Source organism: Apostichopus japonicus, chromosome 8 (assembly GCF_037975245.1).
Source record: "Apostichopus japonicus isolate 1M-3 chromosome 8, ASM3797524v1, whole genome shotgun sequence".
Classification (NCBI taxonomy): Eukaryota; Metazoa; Echinodermata; class Holothuroidea; order Aspidochirotida; family Stichopodidae; genus Apostichopus; species Apostichopus japonicus.
In genome coordinates this window covers 3,083,410-3,095,732 of record NC_092568.1, presented here as the reverse complement: position 1 = coordinate 3,095,732, position 12,323 = coordinate 3,083,410, and the positions used below count along the sequence as shown (strand labels likewise).

The 12,323-nt window shown below is 38.7% G+C and overlaps 1 protein-coding gene across 1 annotated transcript in view; it reads left to right on the top strand.

The window, feature by feature from the left end:
* The window catches only part of LOC139971394 (gamma-aminobutyric acid type B receptor subunit 2-like), a 42,468-nt gene extending 30,145 nt beyond the window's left edge, over positions 1–12,323 (top strand). The window contains exons 13-19 of the mRNA XM_071977770.1: positions 1,232–1,361; positions 1,762–1,869; positions 2,980–3,102; positions 3,929–4,075; positions 4,545–4,733; positions 5,462–5,626; positions 8,043–12,323. Of these exons, the coding sequence (XP_071833871.1) occupies positions 1,232–1,361; positions 1,762–1,869; positions 2,980–3,102; positions 3,929–4,075; positions 4,545–4,733; positions 5,462–5,626; positions 8,043–8,339 (1,159 nt within the window). The 3' untranslated portion in view covers positions 8,340–12,323. The remainder of the gene's footprint in view (positions 1–1,231; positions 1,362–1,761; positions 1,870–2,979; positions 3,103–3,928; positions 4,076–4,544; positions 4,734–5,461; positions 5,627–8,042) is intronic.

Sequence of the window (12,323 nt, the reverse complement as noted above, 5' to 3'; positions counted from 1 at the left end):
CAACGTATTATTAAGTTGATATGATCATTCGAAAGCAAACATTCAAAACATACCATCGTCACTAGATTTTTCCATGTAATTGACGAGGATAAAAATAGAAATATCAGAAATTTCCTGATCTCCATTTGATAAGAAAGGACTTTAGAGTAAATCTAAAAGTGACGTCACTAAGCCAATTTGTATCTGCTAGTGGCTTTCCTTTGTTCTTAAATTTTCTCTTTTCTTTTAAAAGAGAGATTTTTTGGTAAGATTTCCTTTGTTTTAAATATCAAATCTTGGCATTGAGTAGTACAATGACAAATAGTTTTTTTTTTACTCTCAAATTAACAACATGAATTCAGAATTCGACAGGGACTCTTTGGAAAATTGGGGAAGTGGTTCGCGGTCCCTGTTGCTATATTTTCTCACTGGTTTCTTGCGAACTTGTTACATCTATTATAGTCCTATATGCGTTAAGCGTGAGGTAACGCGGGGGATGGAGCGCTGCGCTGCGAAACAAGACCGCAAAATCCGAGACACCATAACCTGGGAGAAAAGTTGTGTTTTTCATTTTATCTTTCAAAATAGTGGGCGTCTATTTGTGAGATGAAGTTGTGGCTCACACGTGAAGGGATGTAGGGATAGACAATATCCACTCCCATTCAGGAAGAAACATATGTTTGAATGTTTAGGTCATCTGAGTGCACAATAACTCCAGGATTAAATAACCTAGAATTCACATGCCGAAGAGAGGGTAAGGAATGGGTGCGGTGTTCATGATTCCCATACCCCCTGCGAACATCGAACACGATGGTTAGATTGACGGATTTAGTTATTGTAGTGCATGTGCGTGCGCGCTACAATTTTTGCATTACTGGCCAAGTGAACGATACCTAGATGACTGGACGTTTAAACTTAACGTTGCTGTACATTTGCAGTTTCAGAGGCTAGCTGCGTTAACAACTTATTCTGAGCCTGTAACGGCGCTCACAGGCGCCCTCACTTTGTAGGTACCTACATGACTATACTCCCTGGTGTTGTCCGCCAAAAAATAACACCATGGACAACCGAAAAGTTCTTGCTAATACTGCAAGCACTACACGGGCACTACAATACTGCGTAGTTGCAGTTAAATGAAGTTCTATAGTGATATTTGTGTGTTTGCTTGTAATATAATTATTACTAATATCGAACATCGTAACCTACCAAAGGTATCGCAATAATTAAATTCATATTTATGATTTTCCTTTAGATTTGTCAAGCTGTCGAGCCCAAAACTCAACAATTTAATTCTGATTGGCAGTATTCTCATTTATCTTTCAATGCTAATGGCTGGTTTCCAGCTTCAGAATACACCAAGACCATTCCCTATGGTTTGTGCGGTAATTGTTTTATACTTCATTCTTACACTTTACATAAGCTTTTGCATTGATTTAACTGCGCATGTGTGGTCGATATAGTTCCGTGTCAGGACTATACTGTTGATACCACTAACGGTAAGTGTAATCTACATATAACCGAATCTAACGGACAATATATTGACGGCTCTCGTTTTCTTATAACGATAACACACTTGCCTACTTTAATTAACGACAGTGTTGTGGTACTATATAGGGACGTCACAGACAAGGTATGGAGTACCACAAAAACAGTTACTTTAGTCCAACAAAATTGTGTGTGTCAGTAATTTATATGGATCTTAAATTTAAACTTGTATATCTGTGTGTCTGTATATGAGTGTGTTACAGTGTTTCATTGATCAGTTAATGTTATTTTCTATAGATTCGCACCTGGATGATATCGATCGGGTTTGTTCTTGCTTTCGGAGCTATGTTCAGTAAAACGTGGAGAGTACATCGCGTGGCAACTTTCAAGACCCCAAAGCGACGAGTGAGTACAGTCTACTATTAAACTACAGATGTACTTTGTGTTGAATTTCATACCATCTCAATTACATGCATATTCAACAGTCACAAGAGTAATGGCAACATGTATAACTGGAAACGAAATTTGTTAAGTACTTGAATTTGCTTGTTTTTCATATTTCATATTCCACTTCACCTGAGATTCAATCGAGTTACTGAGCATTTCTCGAGGAGGTCTCGAAAGCGTTTCGTTTGGCGTCCATAAACGACAAAACAGCCTTAAAGCAGCATTTTGCGTTTGGTCGCCGTTTTCTACTTTTTGACATGTCCATCGAGTGTTTTACATATATCAATCACAAAACAGCAAACTAAGATATTTGCAAAGTTTTTCCCTGCCAACAACGTTAATTGGCGAGTAATTAAGGATATTTGCAGATAGTGAGAAAAGTGTCCACGACAAATTCCACATTTAAAATTAATCGCATACAGTTCCCACTAGTTTGAATTCAACCAATCAGAGATGCAGGTTTAGCTATGAGCCGTTGATAAAAATAGATTCAAGACTTTGCGTTGGTACAACCATGGAGGTAGGGAGTTGTTATGGAACTCCCTGGTACAACTGCCATATATACTGTTCACAAATCAAGCATGGTGTTGTATTACGTATTCATTGGTCAATGACGTTCGTAGCGTTTAAATATTCATATTATGGGCGAGGTTTATTGGGATCCCAACGGAAAATATCTTCGAGAAAAACAAAGTTGAAAGTTGCAAATTTTTCGACTTTTATGCCACCATTTGAAGTAAGATTTAAATAGATAAACTAGTTATGTATGTCGTTATGGCGTAATTGAGTCAGTGAGGTTTAGAAAAATCATAGAAAAGGACGCAAAATGCTGCTTTAACTGTTAATAGAGAGTAGCTTCAACCCTTAGTAATTTATGTAAATGAGATGAAAGGTACCAAGGATACATATATATATATATATATATATATATATATATATATATATATATATATATATCAATATTTTTTTCTACATGATAACAATCTGCCTGAATAGAGCTTCATCATTTGTTAATATATTAATACAGGTAACAACTAATTTATACTCTTTGTGGTTATCTTTCTTCAGATTGTTACCGATCAGCAGTTATTTGGTATCGTTGGGTTTCTCCTCTTAGTGGATATTGTTGTCCTCACCTCCTGGCAAATCCTAGATCCACAGACGTTAGAGACAGTGAAGTTAGGAGAGATGGTGAGATAACTATATGCTTCTATTCACGTGATTGATTTCAACCATAATTATTAATATATTTGATTAGCGTGGAAACCCCAGCAGTGAACTCTTCTAGGCAAGAGATACCAACTTTTATTTGCAAACATTAATAACGGGGATGGGGGATAGGTGAAGTGGGAAGCATATATTGCATTGCGCCCCAGATGGTGTTAATCTGGCAATAGGGTAGAGGTACTCTATTAGCTGATGAGGAACTCTCTCAAACAGGAAGGACTATTTTCATTCATTTTTGGAGATATTTCTGTATGACATTAGCAAGCCGGAGGGGGAGAGGTGGGGGAGAGATAGGTTGACGGAAATTTAATTTCGCATTTCACTATCGTTAGCATACAATAAAGTTAGCTCATTGGGTGAAGACAGTGATAATTTAACTCCATTTGGAGAAAATTTGGGAAGGTGTACCTCTTCAACCCCTCCCCACCCCTCCCCCACATCCTCCCTCTCTCTCTCTCTCTCTCTTCGTCTCCTGCATTCTTCAGATGGTTTCCGAAACTTGCCGAGCAGCTTGTGGTGGTTTGCCGACAATCATTCCACCATTATAAACCTGTCACACCTGTCCTGCTCATTTCGAGTTATTCGCTAGAATCGTTCTGTCGGCTGAAATGTTCAAACTACGGGAGCGGGGAGGGAGGGGGGGGGGGGTGTGTGAAGAAGTTAATTTCTATTTTGTTAACTTTAAACGTTTCCTTTTAGTGTGGCGTATTATCTTATGATACAAATGGAAGTTGGGTTTATTTCTTCGTTAATTGTAATGTGTTTTATTTGTTTCTTCTTCGTTTTGCAGCCCGATCCAGAAATTGAAATGCAAGTCCTACGGCCGTATATATATCTGTGTACCTCTAACCAGGTCCTCGTTTGGTCCAGCGCCCTCTATGGATACAAAGGCCTTCTTCTTATATTTGGTACTTTCTTAGCATGGGAAACCAGAAAGGTAATATGAGACTTTCTTGCGAAAAAAAAAATAATAATTTATCCTTCAAGCAGACCTTGACATTTACTAGATTATAAATTATAGCAAACCAGTGTAATATATGATGATGTTGTAGGCATGAGTCTTCTTAAAGTTCAGACTATACTCACAAAAGATAATGAAAGATCTGCACATCATAATTTGGCGCTCTCGACTTACTAAAGGTCATAGGTCAATGCATTCAAGTTAAGTAGAAATAAAACATGCCACTTTACCACTCCTCGTCTTCGTGCCAATTGAATGTTTTAATTCACTAAACTTGTGATTTCATTGTGTCACGTCTTTATAACTATATTTTAACAAATATGTTTTTTTTTGTATAGTTAACTGGAAATTAATAAACTGAAGTTATCCATTGATTTTCTGTTTTCTAAATTTTGTGGTTCAGTACTATTGTAAAATAACCAATCACATTTATTTCATTTGTCAGGTGACCATTCCAGCTTTGAATGACAGCAAGCTGATTGGTCTAAGCGTCTACAACGTGATCATCCTGTGTGCTATTGGACTGGGAGTAAGCTTTGCGCTAGGAGATGATCCGGGGGCGCTCTTTCTCTTTATCTCGTGTATAATGCTCTTCTGTACAACCGCAACACTCATCGTCATTTTTGTTCCCAAGGTAACATTCTGCTGCTTGTTTGTGTTGATTTTGTCATAATCTGATGGCGCCATACTAGGTTGTTCTCAGCAAAGATAAAGAACCCGAATAGATAATACATTACTGTCGTCCAAAAAACATTGTCATAGGAACAATAAACTTAGGATTGAACTTCAAAGATTGGTAAATAAAAATGTCATACATTACAAAGCGTTCGTGCTGCACTGTAAATTAACAATCGAAGCAAAACACAGCTTTAACCTTATGAAGATAATAATTCATCCCATATGAGCCCACCCTACCTCTCTCTCACCATCCCCACCCCACAACAAATGATTCTGAATATATCGTTTGATCTATTAAGATTCAAATCGTAAGCAAAAGCTAAAAGGAAGGCATGGTCGAACAGTAACAATAGCGAATTTAAACAGAGAAATTTTATTTCCCCTCTCTCAAACTGGAACAGATGCTATCGGTATCTCCCCCTGCCCCTCGTCGAGCACGAACATCACACAACATATGTGCCCCCTCCCACTCTACCCCGCCTCGCCAAAGTTAGAACTCTAGCTACATGCTTGTTGAGAACAATTAAAACATTTCTATCAGTACATGTATTATTAATTGAAAGACTGTATGTATAGATATGGGGTGGGGAGTTGAGGTGGGGGGGGGGGACATACGGGTTACTCATTGTGGTAGAGAACATCATTTATCTTCATAAACTTGTGTATTTTATCTTGATGCTTCAGATTATTTCCGTCTACAAGGATCCCAAGGGAGAGAATGCTATTGCTAGTAATACCGTCACAGTCTCGAGTGACACCCAGAGAACAGCGACGATGTCGGAGGTATCCGTAGCAGCTGTGAAGACGATATCCGATGAAAATAAAACACTCAGAGAGAAAATATTAGAGGTAAGTAACGGTACAGGAACTAATGGGGTCTCAGTTGGCGTGGACAGATGGTGGGAGCAGGAGGGAGGCAGGGGTACCGACATAAATTTTCGGAGACGAAACAAGTACGGCAAAATGAAATTGGTAAGAGAAAAAATAAATATAGCTATGATGTATATATGATACTTGTTTATTGTAGCCCGGGCATGATCTGCTTCTCACAAGGTTTTGCTCATTAGCCAAATTAAGCAAATAGAAGTAAGTTTCTCTGAATAAGTTAAGGCTGATTCGGTCAAAGTTAACTGAGTGTACAGAAATCGAGTAATGGTTTGAGCTCCCACAATGCATTTCACTGCGTTTACCAAGATTGCCCAATAACGGTAAACAGTCGCACTCTCATCTCTGACTGTAGATGTCGTACATTCGGATTGATTGTCGTCTTTATACATCTTTACATCTCAATGTGATGGGTCAATCCAGAGTTAAAAGAGACATGCGTTTACTAACCCACACGTTGGCTACCGTGTATTTGTAAATATTTGGTATCGTTAATAGATACAGGGTCATGTAGCCGCTGGGATCATGGGAACATGTGCCTCCTCCCCTCCCTCTCCTCCCCTCCTTCGGAAGGGAAAATGTATGGCTCTTTCTCCGCCATTTCGGATAATAGATGTAGGGAGCAATCTAATAAATTAATGATTAATGATTCACGCATTCAAGAGAATGATGAATAGGAATCGCACAAAATCTTATACAGTTATATAGAGTTCAGTTGACCAGGGGCAACCCTGCACCATTTCTTTTATGGGACTAAGGGGTGGTGGGGATGGTCGAGAGGGAGGGGCTAAGATTTCACGTGATTACGTCGTCGCCGGAAGGGACCTAAGGGGGTTGCACCCCTCCCCATTTGAGAAATTGTTGCAAATGGAGGGTACTCAGATGTAAATTGGTTTTGTATTTTTGTAACTTTGAAAAGTTGAAAAGTTGGAGAATTTTTCAACTGTTTAGGTTGTATTGTATATGCATGGTATAACTTTACGTACCTAAGGATTTTGTTGTTGTAATATTTTATATGCCATTAAAGCCTTGGTTTTCAACCTTTTTTCGATCACGAGCCCAATTCGTCTTCCGAGCCGTCCTCGCGAGCCCATACCCTACCCTGCAAAGTTATCAACTTCATAAAATCAATTTTACAGCGTTTATTAGTGTATTCTTGACACAAGTGACCCGGGGACTCAATCAGAGCTATGTATGTTCCTCCGTGATCAGATGACAGGTACTGCCCAATTAGAGCCTATCTCAAAGATTTCTTGCAACCCTCAATGGTACACTGGTTTCATAAGAAATGTGTGACCGTTATCACTATCAGAATAATGCAGAAAAATGGAGATGAACAATGCAATAAAAAAGCAGCAAAACCGTTTGACGTGTGCATATGAGGCCCAGTAGCATTAAAGGAGATATATTTCGAATCGGTGAGGGAATTTCTATTTATTGAAAACAAATTAACAAATAAGGAGACCGTAATAATACTTTGTGTATTGACAATAGAACGGGAGAACTGATAGAAGTGTCGGACTGTATAGATATCACGCTGTATAAGTTATTCCAATTAGGCTTCCACACATCATAACCTTGGTAAATACGTAATACGTAGTGTGCAGTGGTTGGTGGGAGTCACCGAATTCTCTTATACTAGTCTTATAGGGTTAGGGTTGAGTAAATTTTACCCGTTGTACAAGGTTTCATCGAAGAGGCTTCCTAAGAAACATCATCATGTGCCTTCGCCACCAGCCCCCAAAAATGCCACAATTTTTAATCATTACTGGGGCAATGCTCGCGAGCCCACAAAATCGGCTTCGCGGGCCCAAATGGGCCCGCGAGCCCAAGGTTGAAAACCACGGCATTAAAGGAAGGGAGTTGAGTACCCCTGATAGTTTGTCTAGTGGAGGGTAGGGTAGGGGAGGGAGGGGAGGGAGGGAAAGAAGGCGAAAGCACCTCTAGTAGTACACAGGGTTCAGCCCCCGCATTGAACAGTGCACATGTCACTGGTTCGATTCACATTCTAGCCAAGGTTTTCTTTCAAAGTTCAAATCAAAGTTATAACTTTCCCAAGTATTTGACGTTCATGATGATACAAATTTTGAAAGACTGAAATAGTAGAAGAAAACTCCTCGTTTTTCACCATAAAGTTCACGATAATTCCAAAATAGATGCAAAAGATAAGTTGACAAAAGGTGTCATAGAATGTCAACCATGTCATTTAACGTTACATTCATGTATGACACCTGCGACCGGTTCAACCTATGACGTCAGAGAATAAAACTATACAAATTTCAATCGACTACAGATTGTAAATTTCATTCCATACGATAGAGTGTAGCATATTCGGATATTTCGTAAGAGGATAATCATTTTTTCTTTTTGTTCTTTTCAGCTGCAGAATATCCTGGCGTCCACTAGTGATATTGCATCGTCCGCGGAAACTGCCCATTCGGACGACCAACCGGTGACGATCGAGTTCAAAGACGCCACTGTTAGCCCACCCAGTGGGCAACCCGGTAACCCACCCAGTGACCCACCCAATGACCCAACAAGTGGTTGTGGGATATGGATTGGTGGGTTATCTTTGGGATGTGAGTTAGGTGCTCATTCGCAGATGCCAGATGACAAGTATAGTGTTGCTAATGGCAACGAGGCTTGCTCATCAGGGGTTACAAAGCAGACAGCATGACTGAAAACAGTAAAAGTCATTTAAACACATGCAAAATGTATTCAGGAGGCCTTTTGACTTCTAGAAATTGTATAAGTAGTATTCACTTTAGGTTTGCAACAAATATCGACTCAGTTTTAATGAAATTGATCATATAGTGATGTATAGAGAGTGCAGGCTAGTGGGAATGGGGAAGGGGTGGCTGGGGAGAGATGGGCGTATGGTGTTCACTGTGTTACATTTCGTTTGATGATGATATATATATATATATATATATATATAAATATAATCAACTATGTATATTTCCATTTCATTGTGACTAACGTAATGAAGGTCTGGTGGGATTGTTGGTTGAGGAGTTGGACGTGTTCTAACTACTTTGGAACTTTTACTTATTGAATGCCATATAAAATATGCATTCATTGTTCACTGGTGGTATACATTAAAGACCAACTATGGAGACAATTTTTTTTTGGGGGGGGGGGGATTTTCCATTAATTTGGGAGTTTACATACCCATAATCAACATGTGTAAAAAATAATCTTCGAAAACCTACTATAACCCATCAAAAAACGACCACGAAATTGGACATTTTGTGTAGTCACGTGACATGAACCTCTGGAATGTCTGAAAACAGAGATTGACCCAAAGGAGCCTCTGGTCACCGTGTGACGTCATTGTTTGTATACCGCGAAAATCAAACGCTGATATAGGCACTGTTTATACACAGATAGCGAACAATTGTACTGTATTTGACTTCCAATTTTGAGCGTTTGAAAAGCTGTTAGCTTAAAACAAGAACACATGAAGGTAAAAAAATAGTTTTAAGACAATTTTAAGAAGAAAATTTAGTTAAATTGGTTATTTTATTAGCAAAATTTCCACTCAAATGGTAGCATCTTTTACATAGCGGAGCGTCAATAGGTCCGTACGGTACAATATACTGTAGAACATGCAAGCAGCTTGGCGATTCCGTAATACAATTTGATCGCAAGATACCGTAAACTGAACAGAAGAATAGACCTAAAAGATGCCTCATGCGTGATATGTGACGGAAAATGGCTTACGTTACTGTCAACAAATTACCAAAAAGACACTAAACATAATCGAACAACTACGAGAAGACGCTGACCCGAATCGACCAGGGTAGCATATACATGACTAAGCTTCAGCTGAACATAGTACTTACTCGTTTTAATATCCAAAAGTACAAACACAGAAAAAGTATCCTTTCAATAAACAAAATTTAGCAGTGAATATCCAAATCCACGTTTCTCGTTCAATCCAGGCTGGGCGAAATACTACCGTGAATCTGTGTAATTCCATAGAGTTAGGTCTAGTTGAAACAGGCCTTGACCAGTTACATCCCACAATCACAAGACAGTCACTAACGAAATAAAACGTCCGATCGCTACATAGAACCGTTTTTATTCAACTCCTTGGACCATGCAGATGCCGGAATAAACATAACGGACAATATAACACAATGTATCACGAACTCACGATACTGGAACACAACAAAGGAAATAGATAAATGCGATGAAATCCTAACATGACTATTTACACATGCTGTGAGCCAACTCACTACATGTACAATGCTACCCTATAGGCACGGTATATACACGGTCATCTCTTGCAGTAAATATTATACTGTCAATTGCGTGATATAATGTTACATGTAAGGACGTCCAGAGCTTGTTTACGGTCAATTTCACATTAGCTATGTCCGACCATGGTCCGACACAGCTATCGACAGTATATAATTTTCGCAGAATGAGACATTTGCAGCATACACAGAGGCAGGGTCATGCATGTGGACTCATGGGCATGAGATACTCCGGGTGCTGAAAATCTTTCCGCGTGGATCTCAAAAAATTGATCCAAAGTCTGCGGCGTTTTACGTCGGTTCTTTTACTCGGAAATCTAAAAAAGCTGATGCTTTTGTTGGATGAGGTATAACTGCAACCTCCAACAACACAGAATTGTGGCATTTCGGGGGAAAAGGAGTAATATCGTTGATGTTTTTGGCAGCTCAAGTATACAACTTTACACACTAAAAGTATTGTTGTGAGTGAGGTATACAAACAGTGACGTCACAGGGTCACCTGATGTCTTCGGAATGTTTCAGGAATGTCTGAAATAGGTTTCATAAAAAGCTGACTTTTCTTCCTATTTTTCACGTATTTAACGTCCTAAATTGGTAAAGTTAATTACAGCAATGTAATTGGAGTGAGTTAAGGATTACATACATGCAAAATGGTGGGATTTTATGTTCATCGAAAAGTCTCCATAGTTGGTCTTTAACAAACTGAATATTTATTTATTATCTACATTTTCGTATTCGGATTGTTTGTTAGACACGCACCATATTCGAAGTCATTATGTATTGAATACGTAGAATACAGTACTTGTATAGTTTATCTTAATAATAGAAATGAAGTCAACAAGGTAACTCTATGTCAAGAGTCATATTCAAAGCACATAATAATTGCACTTATTGATAGTACTAGATCAAAGTTATTCTCTATTTAGTGCTCATTTGACATTTTTGATAAATCTTGTTGTTTATTAATTGAAACCGAGTTACACCAGTGACTTAACAGTTATACGAGTTATACGAATGGCACTTGCACAGGGCCGCTTCGCACAAGTGACATATTAACTGCACATAGATTCTATGACTCAATATTTGTATAGCGCCACCTCAAAGCGTCACACTTATACGTACCTGCGTGAAACTAGCGAACAAGACACGGCAACAATACAACCACTGGGCACAGATATCGCTATGTGGAGTTAGCGCATAATAATGCAAGTCCTGACGACGTTATTGCTACAACATTGTAGCCATCTGTTTATAGATAATCAAATGTTTAAATTACTAGCAGTGTTAGTAGCACAATGACGGAATCACTACAACAATGCTAGATAGCGATGGTGTGTTTTTATATGGTCATTGGCTTTCCGATGTGAGCAGTCTTTCAAATAACTGATTTGAACATGTGACCCTATCAGATCGTTACAGTTGTGGAATCAACAAGGAATCTCGAGGAATCTCCAATGTGCAAAGTTATCGTTGTGTTTATTTTAAGTTGACACCTCCCGTCCCCTAATCTCCGCCCATTTTCTAATTTTGCACTCCTCTAGTGGTGGCACATCTATATGTTATACGTCTAAAAATATATGTCCTGAAATCTACATACGTGCAGTTAAATTGGTAGGCCTATTTGTTACGTTCTAGGGATTCATTGGACAACATTTTCAAACCATATCCACGAAAACTCATACACACTTTACATATTTGTCTTGTTTTTATAGTGGAAGATCGTTATAATAAATTAACCATGCATTGAATCTTAACCAGCTATGTAAAGAACCAAGCAGTATCCAAGGAGGTGCAAGCAGAATTATCATTATTGATTTATTGATAGAAATAAACTTGTGATGAAGTACTTTCGCAAGCAACTGAGATTTATTTTCTTTTATTCCCAAGATACCACAGTTATAATAATCCTTCAAACACAAGACTTGAGCCAGTGCAAATATGACATTTACCATCTGTTTTCTTTCTTCATTATTATTACTTTTTTGAAAAAAAAAGGAAAAAACTTATGCCTAGAACGGAATTCGAACCAGTGAGCTCTGAGTTACAAACCCAGCGCTGTACCAACTAGGCTATCCATACCTAAGCTTAGTTAGTGGCGATCCCTATATAGCCATTTCTTGCTAGATGCGTCAGTCAGAAACCGCAGTTGGCCTACCATGTACCATGTAACCAGGGATTACGCCCATTTCCATTCGGTACAACCCACAAACAGCGGCAGGGCAGGGATTTGATGAGAAATTCAATTTTTTTAATATAATATAATGTATAATTATATAAGTAAATGAATGATGGTTAACCGACTGGGGAACTTTAGACAAGGGAAAAGAACAGAGGAATTGATGTTTGGAATTGCTTTACCTTTTATCGTTGGAAGAAGAATGTGGGGTGGAAGGGGGGGG